The 14,033-nt window shown below is 48.6% G+C and overlaps 1 protein-coding gene across 1 annotated transcript in view; it reads left to right on the top strand.

Moving 5' to 3' along the window:
* STS (steroid sulfatase) overlaps positions 1-14,033 on the top strand; it is a 74,572-nt gene that overhangs the window by 29,401 nt on the left and 31,138 nt on the right. The window contains exon 6 of the mRNA XM_032880230.1: positions 10,837-10,974. Within this exon, the coding sequence (XP_032736121.1) occupies positions 10,837-10,974 (138 nt within the window). The remainder of the gene's footprint in view (positions 1-10,836; positions 10,975-14,033) is intronic.

Below are 14,033 nucleotides of genomic sequence, written 5' to 3'. Positions count from 1 at the left end.
CCTTTGTTGGCACTGCTGTGTGTTGCCAAGTCTCATCAGTAACAGCCATCGTATAAATGCATTTACGCATCTGAATTTTAGCAAGTAAACATGCTGTACTTTAGGCAGAAGACAACCTACAGTCAGTAAGTGTCTTCGACCATCTCTGAAGCCTCGAGGACTATCTTTGAGGAAAAAAACCCATTTTGCCTTGTTGACACAGCTTGACATGTAGGTTTTGTTTTCTGCTGTCTTGCAGCTAAGCAGAGGGGAGGCCGAGAAGTCAAAGCACATTGTGATTTATTTTGACGTGGAAGGAATTAACGGTATTCGCACGTAGGGTGGATGCCTCCGTCTCTGAAATGCTTTGTCGTTTTATGCCCGGGGGTCTCTCTGGGCGGGCATCCCAGCTGGGGGCTGCTTCTGCACAAACCCAGCTCTAGCAAAAAGGAGCGGGTGCTGCTCAGGGGCCGTTGGCCCAGGACGGTTGCCGTCCATGAGGCTGGAGAAGGAGAAAGGGAATCCTTAACCAGAACAGTGTGAAGGACTCAGGACAGCCACAGTGTTGGTGAGGACGGGCAGGATCCACTCCAGACAGTAGGCGGTCCCCTGCCTCTGTGTTTGCAGGAGCTTTAATATCCTGCCAGGTTCCTCCCGGCCTGTCTCACCAGGAGTCAAGAGATGCCCCAGCTGGGGTGCCTCCACAGGTGACCTCTGCTTGCTTTGTCCACAGTTTCGTTTTTCCTGACCTCGCTTTGGAGTCCATGCCCGTGCCACGGTGGCTAGCCTCGGAAAGGCCATTTCCTTATTCTCCCACTGAAACTACCTATTTTATGTGGTGAAAGGCTCTTCTTACTTTGCTGGTAATCGGGTCTAGGTGGCCCTGGAAATGCACACCGTAGGCCAGGGCCATCTCTTCCCAGGCTCACTGTATGAAATGCTGTTGGCCTGCTGTTTGGTTTCCTTTCTGCTCTGATAGCAGCCATGGGAGAGATCATAGAGCTTGCCCTTATTTTAGGGGGAAGGATGACATCCGGGTATGTGACTGTCAGCTCTGCAGATCCCATGGGCCCTCTAGAGGTCAGCTCTGCAAATCTCGTTGGGCCTCTGGTGGTCAGCTCTGCAGATCCCGTTGGCTTTCTGGAAGTCAGTTCTGCAAATCTTATTGGGCCTCTAGAGGTCAGCTCTGCAAATCTCGCTGGCTCTCTGTCCCCGTCTGCTCAGCAGGATCTGGCATCTGTGCCCATGGGTGACCTCCTGGCATTTGAACGTGGAGCTCCTTGTGCCCACTGGTCTTTGAGCTCAGCACTTTCTAAGGAGAAAAGGATATAATTCCTACCAGAGAGCCAAATGGGGAGTAGTGAGTGGTTAAAGACAAAGACATACTGGGCCACCAGGGACATACGGGTGGATCTGTTAAAGTTAGTTTCTATGTGTTCCTCCATGACTCCGTCTGACCCACTTGCACACCCGTCAGACATGGTGCATCATCGCCATCATTGGTCCCAGACTCTGCCCTCAACTGCGTTCATTTTCATTGCTTTGCTCTTACCGATTCACCCTCATCTTCACCAGGACGTGCTTTTCTCCATTAACCGATTCTTGGTGGTGTGTGTGCTGCACATCTGGAAAGCTTCATGTAAATCACAGTATCAGAAAAACCCAGTGACAGGGCAGCAAGAATAAAGGAAACGTGTACGGTGCACATCTTCCTTTCTGTCTCGTTCCTGTGTGGGTTTCCAGTAAAACTGCATTTGTAGCAAAGTACTCCATTTTGTGCAAAAAGTGCTTTTTGCGACCTTAGCCCAGGGGTGTTAAAAACTACAGAGCAGGGGATGGAGAAACACGGGGGAGGTCACCCGGGCAGGACCAAGGCACGTCTGGCCATCCCAGCAAACATTCCGCTGTAATATTTAGTTGGAAATGCATTGTCTTGAATATTGATTCTGGTTCTCTAAATTAATTTAGCTCATAAATCATTAACCTCTGGATTTCATCAACTCTCTAGGAACGTTACCGTTTTTACAAAGCCCAAAGCTTAATTTCACGTTCCCGGGCTTGGACGGGTATTATTTTACCTTGAATTTACATCTCGAATTAAAATGAATCGATTCTAATGCTGTTGGATAAATCCTTTCCATAAACCAAGTAACATCATAAATTATCCAGAAAATCAAGTCCCAACTAATTCGAACGGGATTAATAAAACATGTGGGCGTGTTTTGATAATACGGACGTGAGCCGCCACCCCCCGTGCGCGGAAGAGGAACGTTGGTTGACCTACAGCGGCTCACCTGTGGAATCGCTTGGTGACACTCTGGTAACTCACTGAAGTGTTGCATGTGGGTTCATGAGTTTACGGGGAGGCGTTCTTCTCATGTGTCCTTTATAGGTGAGAAAGTGAGGTTTTGAGAGGGGACGTAGCCTGTGTGTGATCGCCCTGCCGGCCCGCCGACTTGCTGCCCCTCCTCCTCGGAGCCGGAGGGGAATCTGGACTGTTGCGTTAGCTCGGGCAGGAGACTGCTTCTGTCCAGCTGCACACCGTCTACACAAGCCCACGTGACGGGTTCTAAGACTCCGCCAAGCCCCATGTTTTCACGTTTGCCCCATATACCGTAAAGACATCTGCGTTCAAAACTGGACTCCAGATACAGAAAGCAGTAAGACGTCCGTGTGGGTCGTTCAGGACAGCAGTGTTTGGGGTAATGTTTCCTGCCCCTTCAGTTAACCGTTTTAGCACGTTTAATTTGCTCATTACTGTTTCCAGGCATGGAAGGAGAAGAGGCATTAGGACCCAGGGTGGTGAGTTTGAGCAGTGTTTGGGTAACATTGCACGGCCTACCACTGTGTATATTTGAAAGGTGAGGTCAGAATTAGGGGTCAGGGGGAGATCTGAGACCTGTTGCTTTTAAGTCAGGACCCAGCTAGGGCTGGTCCGGAGATCAGACACGATGCCTCCCCCCTCAAGCTGTCTTCTACCCACTTGAATTCATGGCATTAATCTGTCAGACTCTCCGGGGCCGTGTTTTCAGAGCACAGTCGACAGTGCCCCGTATGCTCAGGTAGTCGACAAACGCCACCTCTTCTTCTTATTTCCCACGTGTGGGAGACATCTTTGCCTGAAATGTGCATATTATGCCTTGAAATCACTGTGACCCTCAGTTTACCGGGGTGCAGCTTCCCTGCACTGTCTCCCGAACTCTGGGGTGACGTGCGGGCTTGACGGGGAGATCTCCAGCTCTTGGAAACAGTTCATGGATGAGAAAAAAGTCTGATGAAAAAGTGAACTTGAATTCACACCGTCTCTGAATATCACGATTGCTACAGTAGCTTCCGTTTGAGATGGCCCGCTCTGGACCTCACGCCCCCCGGAGGAGTCCGTCTTTCCAGAGCCTCGGCAGGAATGGCTGTATTCTCCCCGGGAGCCTGAGCACTCAGAAGGAGACCCAAAGGTCACTTCGATGAGGGGGGGAAACCAGGAGGGGGGCTCGGTGTGGTGTGAGCCCGCGTGCTCGGGAGGCCTAGAATCCGAGTTACGTGCCGGGTGTCTGTGACAGCAAACGGGATTTCTGACTGTGTGCCTGTAGCTTTAGAGATGGTAGAACCCAGAGCCAACAAACAAAGAAAACGCAACAGCAACAAAACCTCCTCTGGGAAAATAACAGTGACTGTGGGTGGTGTCCTTGAGCATCAGCAATGACAATTTGACCCTGCACACCACCACGACGCAGCCTGGAGACCCCCCGGGACAGGCTCAGCCGGTGGCCGTTCAGAAGGGCGGAGCGCCACCCCCAGAGTCCCCAGACCTTAGTGTCTAGCAGACAGGGACACGCAGGAAGTACAACGGCCTGGCGGGTTCACGAGTGGGAAGGGCATTTGGTCCCTCTGAGCCCTGCTTTTGCAGACAGTTCTGCACCCGTGGTGAGAGCCCCTGCTGCCCGGGCCCGCCGTGCCGCTGTCATGTTTAGGACGCTAGGGAAGCAGTGACCGCAAGTGCACACTTGGAGTGGTTTCCTCTGAGTCACAGGCACGCCGGCTTTGGGCTTCCTCCCACACACGTGTGTGATTGCCCTGAACAGATGCGGGGACATTGTTCTTCCGCGTGCCTTTGCCTCGCGGACGCAGGAGAACCCCGGTGAGCTCACGGGGGATGAGAATGAGCTGAATAATAATTCCGATTATTTTCAGCAAATGCAGTGCCCCGGGGTGGGGGGGGGGGCGTGGTGGAAAAAAAACAGAGGTTACTGTTAACCCAAGAAGGTAGCAGAGTCGAGCCGTGAAACAGCCCAGATGGCGAGAGCAGGTGCGGGGGATAAATCACACATTACGGCTGTGATGAGGGCACAGACAGGCTTAATGGAGGAAATCACAACATTATCATAACAACCAGGTATGGCGCGAAATAAGGATGCATTTCCCAGAAAAGGGGAGCTCACACAGGAACCGACTGGAGGGAGACGTTCTGGCAAAAGTGAGCCGAGGGTCATCTGTAGGAGAGCCACGTTGGAATCCTGGGCTTTTCCCTTTGGTAACTCCCCTAAAAATCCCGAGTCTACGTTACTATGTTTCTTTCCTGGGTGTAAAGTTAGGTGTGAAATTGAAACTGTATCCAAATCTCATGACTGTTGCAATTCTTGAAATCCGTAAAATGTCCATCATCTCCTTTTATTATCCATCAGTGTTTCTTAAACATTTAATCACACGAACGCTTTCTTCGGAAAGTGTGGCCTTTGCAGACGGACAGATGTCATGGAGGAGCGTTTCAGAAATTCTGCAGGCCCCAGATGGACTGAGTCAGAGTCTTCCCGTCGCCGTGGTACCCAGGGCGGTCAGTCGGCCCGTTAAAATTGGAAGAACGCCAGTGTGTGATGGGAATGTGCTAGGGAACCTGTGTTCTAAATACGAGGTCTCCCTTGTTAGTCTTCATCTTCCAGAAGAAGGAAAAACAAAATATCTATATGAATGCCTAAAGCAACCTTGATGGATGCCTTGGTGTCGCGTTGGCTTACGTCCCCGCAGCTCTTTGCAAAGTGATGAGAGATGTCTTCTTTGCAAAGTGATGAGAGATGTCTTCTAAATGTGTTTTGAGTGAAATTTTCATGTCCCCGTGGGAGATGTGAAAGTCCTTGAGATAACTGAAGGGTGATCCCCTCGTACATGGGTATGGTGATTCTGATGGAACGGAAATCATACAAGATACGGCGTTGGGTGCCTTACCATATTTTGCTTGCTCCTCCCTAAAAATACCCTCAGATGACAGATGAGAAATCATAACAAAGGACGTCAGCTCTGCCCCCACAGCACAAAAGCCAACTCATCGTATCCGTATCTCTGGGGACTTAAGGAGGGAAGATAAATAATCCCATCTCAGGGATTTCATTTTTGCTCATATACTTTTTTTTTTTTTTTAATGTGTAAGCGTTTGACCTTGGTTTTATGCTATATAAAACTCATAGACTTTCCAACGTCCCATCTGCGGGATCTCTTGAGCTCCATGTCATAGAGAAGATCAGAACCAAAGTTTTGGAAATCTTGACCATTTATTCTGGAAAAAGTACTAAGTCAAGTTTACCTGCACTGCTTCCCACTGGAGAGAGAGTAAATGTCTTTGCGCGTTGGCAGTTGTGTCCTGATATATGGGACGTTGGCTCTGCTTCTAATCCCACGTAAGCTAACAAAAAATTGCCTTTCTAGGGCCACTGACAGTTGGATTTCTCTGTGCCAGTCCGTAATAGGTTTGGGAGAGCATGAGGACACAGGTTAAAGCTAGCTTTCTAGAACAACGCCAAGCACGGCACATGCCCCACAGAGAGTCGGGGCCACCCTGACGGACTGTCATTAGCAACTCTCGTTTATTTATCTTCAGCTTCTAACCCCCCTGGGATTATTTCAGACCCACCATTAACCTGTTAATCAGATAAAACTTCCTAAAATAGTTTTAGGGGCCCTTTTTAGGGTTTCGTCGTGCTCCCCGGGGTCATGTTGAATAGGTGGAAATTTTCTTAATTACTCATGTTGTCTGGCTGCTTGAAACATTTTTTTTTTTCCCTTAATGAGAACGGTGTTTCCGAAAAGGTAAATGGTTACTTCACAGCATTTTGGTCCAGTGATTTGTCTGGGCTGACCTGCCTTGTAGGAGAAAAGACAAAGACAGAGCAGCGGAAATCACAAGTCTTCAAGGAGGCAAGCCTGTTTTCTGACTCCGTTGTAAGAACTAGGGTGACTTGATCAATCATAGTGTGACCAGTCTTGGTCTGTGTGATTTGAAATTCCCCTCTGTTCTGCCTCCTGGCAACACTTTCACTATTGGACATCCTCCTCTCTGACTTAGAAGTAAAAAACCCCACTGAGCCCGCCAGGGACAGACAATTCAAACCAGGTCTGCTCCTACTAGGAGCCTGGAGGCAAGCCTGAGCCCTTAGCTCCACGCGGAAGCCTCTCTTCTGGGCAGGACGTAGAACTGGCGTGTGCGTGGGGAAGCCTTCTCTGTCCTGCGTGGAGGGTCACTGTCTCATTTTCAACAGCAGTTTAACACTTGCTTGTGGAATGAATAAACGGAATGAAGAACTCTGTCAAATTTAGGCGGCTTCCGGAAGCCCCATTCACACCCGCAGAAGGAAGGAGCCGCGTCTGTACAATTCCAAATTGTGTCCTTCCGGTTTACAAAACCCGGGTCTGAAGTTCTTGCTTTTTGATAAGCTGGCTCTTGTTATCCCCAGTTAAATAGCCAAGTGTTCCCTAAATGGCTTATTTTCTGTATGTGTTTTGTTCAGGGAGCAACGTGAGTAAAGGTTTGGAAATAACACATTTCATTTATAAGCTATCCTACAGCCCACCGTTGGTAATTCGAAACGATCATCCCGTATGAATTGGTATCATTATACCTTGAGAACCTGGCTGAAAAATAACATTTGTGGACCTCTGACTTGCAGCACGGTGCTCTGAAAGCAAGAATAATACACCAGCATCTGTTCTCACGGGAGATTTCCGTTCAGCATTTTTAGAAGAGAAATATGTTAGACCGTTACGGGATCAATCTTATGAAAACTTAAACAGTTAATGGGCTCCGGGTTTTACAAAGGAGATTCTGGCATAAGGCCTAAAGTGCATGGGATCCAGAGTGCGTCTTTTGGGGAAGAGAGAACTCAAAGGAAATCAGAAATCTGACAGTTTCTGCACACATTTGGCCAAATAGTCCTTTGTTTGTAGATGCGTGATGGGCTCAGCTAGATTCCCTTGTATTCATCCCAACCCAGCTGTACCAGGGATGAAAAAGATGAAGTCATCACTGTAGGCAACGGATGAGAAAAATTGACGGGGACAGAGTGAATATCTTATTATGGTTATTGGGAGTACTGGGGTTTGGAGGAAATCCCAGGGGGGGCAGGCATGTTGGGATGGGGAAAGATATCATATGTATTTCATAGAAGGAGTCTCAGTCACAAGTGCAACTGTAGGCTCATGTGGAGATGGAAAGTGCCTGCCGGGGAAATGGAAAACCGGCGTTGCAGCTAGCTCGAACCAAGGAAACCGGTCTCCCGGAGGCTCTGAGGGCTTGGACACTTGGCTAGGCCCCCACTCTCAGCACACAGCCCATGCTGCTCAGGTGCTTCCTGACTTGTGTTGGGTTACGTGGATGAGGAGTCTTGGATGGACACGTTGCATCTGAAAAGGCACTTTTTCAGAAAGTAGCTGGCAATTTTTTCAGCAGTTTTCAGTTTACAGGAACATTGAGTCTTAGGTTCCGTTTTCCTTTTATCCCTTTCTTTTGCACAGGTCCCCTTAGAATACTGTGCATTGGACTGGTGCATTGGGTGCCGTCCAGCCGACGCGGATGCTTATTGTCGGCTAGACGTCAGACTTTCTAGAAGGGTTCACTGTTGCAGTCCTGCATTTTGTGGGTTTGGGCTGCGGAATAATGACACGTACCCATCATCATGGGTGTCTTTTCGTTGCCAGGAGCCTCGTTTGTTTTTTTTTTTTTTTTTTTTTAGCGGTGTAACATGCCATTGTCTGGTGGACTGTGGTTCATCGAGACTGCTACTAAAGGACAGCTTGGTTGTTTTCAAGATTTTGAGAGTAATACATAAAACTGCTGTAAATATGTGTGTGCAGGTTTTGTGTCCATACAGATCATCCTGGATGGCACATTTTTTTAAAAAAATCATGCTAAGTTTTTTCTGCATCTATGGAAGGTGAATTCTGTTTGAAATGGAGGTGCATGGTGGCACACCTTTTGCAAACTAATAATTACAACACAAGGAAGTAAAATCTTTAGTCCTTTGCTAACTGATAAGTCCATGTTATTTGACTTTGAAATTGCTGTATGAGTCAAAAGGGGCATTTTCCCTTCAAAGTGTTCAGTGGGGTTATATTGTCTTAGTTCTTCTTCCTGTGTCACATCATTGAACTAATTACCATATTCGGAACGATATAATGATAGAGAATGATAATTCAGCTGAAATTAGTGTTAGCATCAGATGTCCCCGGGCATGCAGGTGATTTGCTTTGCTGTACTAACACCACAGTCAGTGTCTGCCTGATCGTGATTTATCCCGGGACACAAATGCAAAAACAGCCCTCGTGCATCTTATTCCTTGGTTCCGAGTATGACATTTATGTATATGGTGTGGCTTCTTGGGATGTTTATTATAGGAGTTAAAAAATTGAAGACTGAACAATGCCTGTGACATTTGCAATCAAATAGCAAAAATTGGTTTTGTAACAGGATGACTCGGGTTCTGCGTTGGCTTTGGGAATCATCTGTGCCCCCTCCATGGAAAGCTGAGTCTGCAGCCCCTGCCCTCCATTTCTGGACCACCTAAGTGAAGGGGCAGCCCCAAAGCAGAGGGCCTGTGCCCACTGGGGCACGACCTGTGTGCCGGGTCGGATGTGCTCATTTTCACTCATTATTCCTGCTGTAAGGGATTCCTGCCGTCCTTATAAAATTTCAATGGCTCTGGTGATCCTGAAGTCATGAGATGTGTCCCCTGCCCCAAATCTGGTTCCCATATCTAGACTAAGGATGCCACACTTGCAGCAAGAGGCGATGAAAAGGTTTATTACACACATGATGAGGCTTTCTTGGAGGGGAGCAAGGTTGCGCCCCGGCTGGTCTGAAAATAGCTTGAGAGGGATGAGAGAGGAGAATGATTGACCTTTCACGGTGCGAAGAGTTCCAGTTCGAGTGGAGCATTTCAGCAGGGGCTGCCGTAGCTTGAATGTCCCCACAGCACTGCACGGGGCAGCACCCAAGCTTTCTTCTTGGCTCGCTGGGCACGAGTCGCATAAGGACTGGCCAGGCTTAAGAGCTCTTCCCCTTCAAACATCAGAAGTGGAGTCAGACCCTAATACCTCAATCAGAGTCAAAGTGCACGCGTTAACTTACAAAATTAAGCTGGCAGGGTAGGAGTATATTGATCTCTGTGGAGATCACAAATTGGTTCCTCTACTTTGACCATCCTTTACTTCCAATCCGACTGCTGACCACAGCTTCCTAATCGGAAAGTCCATATTTCAGCCCCTTCTGTCTCCAAGCAGCTTCTGTTTCTTTCTTACGGAAAATGTAGACATAAACAGAAGTAGGTAGAAAAGTACAGTAAACTTGCACACATCCCTAATGTGCATTGAACAGCCGTGAAGTCATGCCTACCCTTGTTTAATCTATACCCCATCCTCCCTTCCCTTCATCCTGTGCTAATTTGAAGAAGAGAAGCAGCTGTCCTACCATTTTGTCCAGGCATCTCTAACTTCCCTCCTTGTGGAATCTCATCAAGTCCATCCACTTAAGTATGTAAGGTTTGTGGGTCTGGCCTTTGGAAGCAATTTTGACCCTTATCCTGGCTTTTCAACTTCCTAACAGTGTGAGCTTCAGCAGGTCACAGTCTTTACAAAGCCCTGTAGTTCCCATCGGAGAAGCAGAGCCTACAGCGTTTACTCCTAGGGTTTCAGGTGCTCTGAATAAGACAGTGTGTCAAAAAGGGGTTCGAGAGCAGAGCGCTCAGTAGATGGTCCCTGTTACTCATACTGCTTTGGTGGGAACTGTGGTTCTGTTGAAGCGTTGCTGTGTGGGCGGGGTGGTATATGATCTCAGGTGCGGGGAGGAAGATGAGGACAAGAAAAAGGAAAGTGTAAGGAAAACTGGAACTCAGAATGGATAGTTCTACTGTATCTACGAGTATCTACTGTAATTATCAAAAGAGGGCGTTCATCATACAATATTTATAGACATCTTTCTTCATATAAGAACATTGGGGCATCTGGGTGGCAGAATTGGTTAAGTGTCTGCCTCTTGGTTTCCGCTCAGGTCGTGATCTCAGGGGTGAGATGGAGCCCAGCGTCAAACTCTGTGCTTTCCATGGAGTCCATTTGTGATTCTCTCCCTCCCTCGGCCCCCTCCCTGACCCCCACTTTCTGTCACTCTCTCTCAAAAATAAATAACTACATCGTTTTAAAATAGAAGAACATTGATGGGTTGGTGTTTTGCACAGAATACGAGAAATTGATACATTTCTTTGTGTCTTCAGGACCGTCGCACCTTCCTCTCAGCAGGGCATGACCTCAGGGCCTGATGCTTCCAGAATGCTTTCTCGTGTCTCTGTAGAGAACCACTGCATGATGCCTAGAGTTTCAAATGATGGTTATAGGTGACACTTGTTCAGTGACTAGACCTTCTGAGAACCCTGCCACAGGTGGGCCTTCTGATTGCATTGCGTCCCCCGTGGGGATGAGTGTGGGACCGCTGCAGTGTACGGGAGAATTCCCTTCCCATCTTCAGAGGAGCGGATGAGAGCAAGTGATCTCCTTTTCTTTTGTAAAAATGAAACTGTGTAAAAATGGGACATTTCTCTCCTTTAGGACAGATCTTGAATGTCCTAGAGGAGTTGAAACTGGCTAATAACACCCTCGTCTACTTCACGTCGGATCAAGGAGCCCATGTGGAGGAGGTGAACACCAAGGGAGAAGTCCACGGAGGCAGTAACGGCATCTATAAAGGTAAGGTATCTGTGAAGGCGGGAAACGCCCATGTCAGTAAGCTCTGGCCTCCCAGCTCACATGTTGGGCATCTTTGCTTGGACCTTTGCACTTTGACATTGTCCCACTGCTACTTTCCCATATACGGACTTTACTGCATTTCAGGCACTGAACAGGAAAGTGACCAGGTCCTGTTTCTGTTTGGTCTCCATGGAAATGAAAACCACACTGTCTAGGTCAAGACATTAGAATGAGGGCATTTTCATTTAGGATAAATGCAGCCTCTCCACTGGATAGCTGGTTAAAACAATAAGCTCATGTATTAGTTTCCTGTTGCTGCTACAACAAAACAACACAGACTTCTGGCTTAACACAACACAGTTTATGAAAGTTACTGTTCTGGAGGTCCAAAGTCTGAGATGGGTCTCACTGGTCTAAAATCAGGGTGACAGCAAGGCCGTGTCTTTCTGCAGGCTCTGGGGAAGCATCTGTTGTCGTGTCTTCTCCAGCTTCTGGAGGTCACCTGTGTTCTTTGGCTAATGACCGCTTCTTGCATCTTTAAAGCCAACAATGCAAAAATCTCCAGACCTCCCTCCCTCTCTCTCTGACCTCTGATTCCATAACGCCATCACCTTCACTCACTCACTGTGACATACGGTTCCTCAAGGACTGCTGTGTTTCTCTTTGTCCCATCCAGATCGTGCAACTGATTTTCCCATCTCAGGACTCTCATCACCTCCCAGACTCCCTTTTGCTGTGGACGGTCGCATAGGCACTGGTTCTGGGGAATGAGAATGTGCCCCTCTTTGGGGGATGATTCTCCCTATCGCTGTGTAGTTTTGGGCTCATGCCTCATTCCTGACACAGCCTCAGAGAAGCCACCACCATGACCAGTCACACTAGTCACTGGGGATATGAGCTATTCCAAAGTAGACCCAACCCAGCTGCTGACCCCCAGGTAGCTTGTAGCGTGCACACATGTCTCGGTGAATTCAAGACATACCAATCTTGTTAAGATAAAATGCGAGCCCTTTCACAGACTTAGAGGAGAGGCCCAAAGGGGCATATCCGTGCTAAGGGTTAGGACACTCTCCTGAATCTGTGGTGGGTGTGGGGTTTTGGTCGGTAGGACAGATTGAATGGAGGTGACCGTGGTGAACCATTGTGTCCCAGCGGGCGAGGGCCACCTCCATAAGACGACACGGGAAAGCAGGTGACGAAAATTCCCCCAGCGTAAGGTGAAACATTCTCTCCTATGGGTGTATCGGAGATTTCCAGGGATGCTGGGAATCTGAGTTTATGTCCAAAGATATGAAAGGATAATAAGTAGGATGCTTGGGTCCATTAATTGGCTTCAGAAATATTGATTTGGCTGTGCATCTGGCCCTGGGCCTCAGGCATCAATAAATATAAAACATGGTCTGTGCCCTGAAGGAACTCTGGATTTGCTCGTGGTTGGCTGGGTGCGTAGCGGGAAGCCTAGACCATGGAATTTAGGAAGGGCGTCAGTATGTATAGGCACAAGAAGTAGTGGTGTGTCCGGCCAGAAGAGCATCAGGAGGCCCCGGGACCCTGGAGATGTTTGCCAAGTTGGCAAGACTGGAGGGAGTTAGCCACCGAGCGTGCCTCCTCTCTTGTTCTGCTTCCAGCTCTGTCAGTGCTCATGCACTCTGGTCCTGGGTGTCCGAAGAAGCCCACGGCTTGGTCTGCCCCGTGCAGGAGCTGGAGAAGGCTGCGTCGCAGACAGCGAGGCAGAGAGGCGGGGAGGGGGAGTGTGTCATCTGTCCCAAATGCGCACACCTTGCACTTCTGTTTACCTCTCTCTGCGTGTGTCTGCCATCCTCTTCTGAGGCCCTGGGGGCAGGGACTCTGCTTCCATGTTCGGTTCCCTGGAACCCCAGACAGAAGGATCCCTGCTGAGTGCTGGTCACGATGACCCTCAGAGGATGTGCACACCCTCTCCTTTGCCTGCCACTGTTGGCTCACCAGGGCCCGGCCCCCAAATGCTGTTGGACGCGGGTCAGCTCGATGAACCGCCTCTGTTTCATCAGCCCAGGATTGACCGGCCCCAGTAGCCCCGCTTCCGGCCAGCCCCGCTCCTGCCCCCGCCGTTCATCATGCCATTTTAGTGTAGGGACAAGTGGAAACGTGGATTCCCATATGTTAAGATTAGGTGTATGGCCAGACTTGGGCGAGGTCGTGGCCTGTGTGGACAGAGTTGTTTGTACCTTATTTTAGTGATGACAGCCTCTCTAAAGGTGGACTTACAGGTTGTACCTCATGCTCACGTCCAGCCTTTCATTCAGTCTTCCCCCAAAGGACATTCCAAAGTAGGTTAGCGGCTGCCAATGAGACGCAGTAATACGTGGATACAATACTTTGTATCCAATACTTTGGATACAAAGTAATATGTGCTTTCAGAAAGTCACATACATGAGGGCTTGGAGCCTCCATCCACAAAGACGAGCAGAGGGCCAGCCGCAGATGGATCTCGGGATGCGATATACGCGAGACAAGGAGATGCAATTAGCATTTGACTTTGATGGTTGACTCTTGTGAAGACATCAGTGGGGTCGATCGGAAAGAGAATGTCAAGGGTCTGGAAGGACGGTCCCAAACCAAGGTCATCGCAGAGCCCGAACAGCACGTCAGAGCTCCCCGATTTTCTTTTTTTGGAAGAAACATATTGGGCGTGTGAGCAGTGTTTCGCTATTTTACTTGAGTGCTGGAAATACCTCCAGTATGGGACACTGTATTAATATCTCTGTGGCTAAGCATTATCCCTTTGTCACATTGAGTTGGAGTCAGGCTCACAGTGCAACATTGTTAAAATATGCTGCCCTGAAAGGAAGCTGTGGTTTCCTTCTAGCGGCAGGAGAGGAAGGGAGACTCTGGTCGATGTCACGTCTCGTTTTGTAGAGCTGGAAACCCCAGCACCCTCGGACACAGAGGAATCACACTGTTGAAACTCACTGATCAAAAGAGCATCTTTTTCTGAGCGGTTAATGATTTTTAGTCTTAATCCAAACCTCTCGGGAAGATCGTTAGTGTGTGAGCAAGTGCTTCTACCATTTTACCCA

The sequence above is a fragment of the Lontra canadensis genome, unplaced genomic scaffold (genome assembly GCF_010015895.1).
Source record: "Lontra canadensis isolate GAN:19392208 unplaced genomic scaffold, GSC_riverotter_1.0 scaffold68, whole genome shotgun sequence".
In the NCBI taxonomy this organism is placed as follows: Eukaryota; Metazoa; Chordata; class Mammalia; order Carnivora; family Mustelidae; genus Lontra; species Lontra canadensis.
The sequence above is the reverse complement of the archived record's forward strand: the minus strand, read 5'-3'. Positions and strand labels throughout refer to the sequence as shown.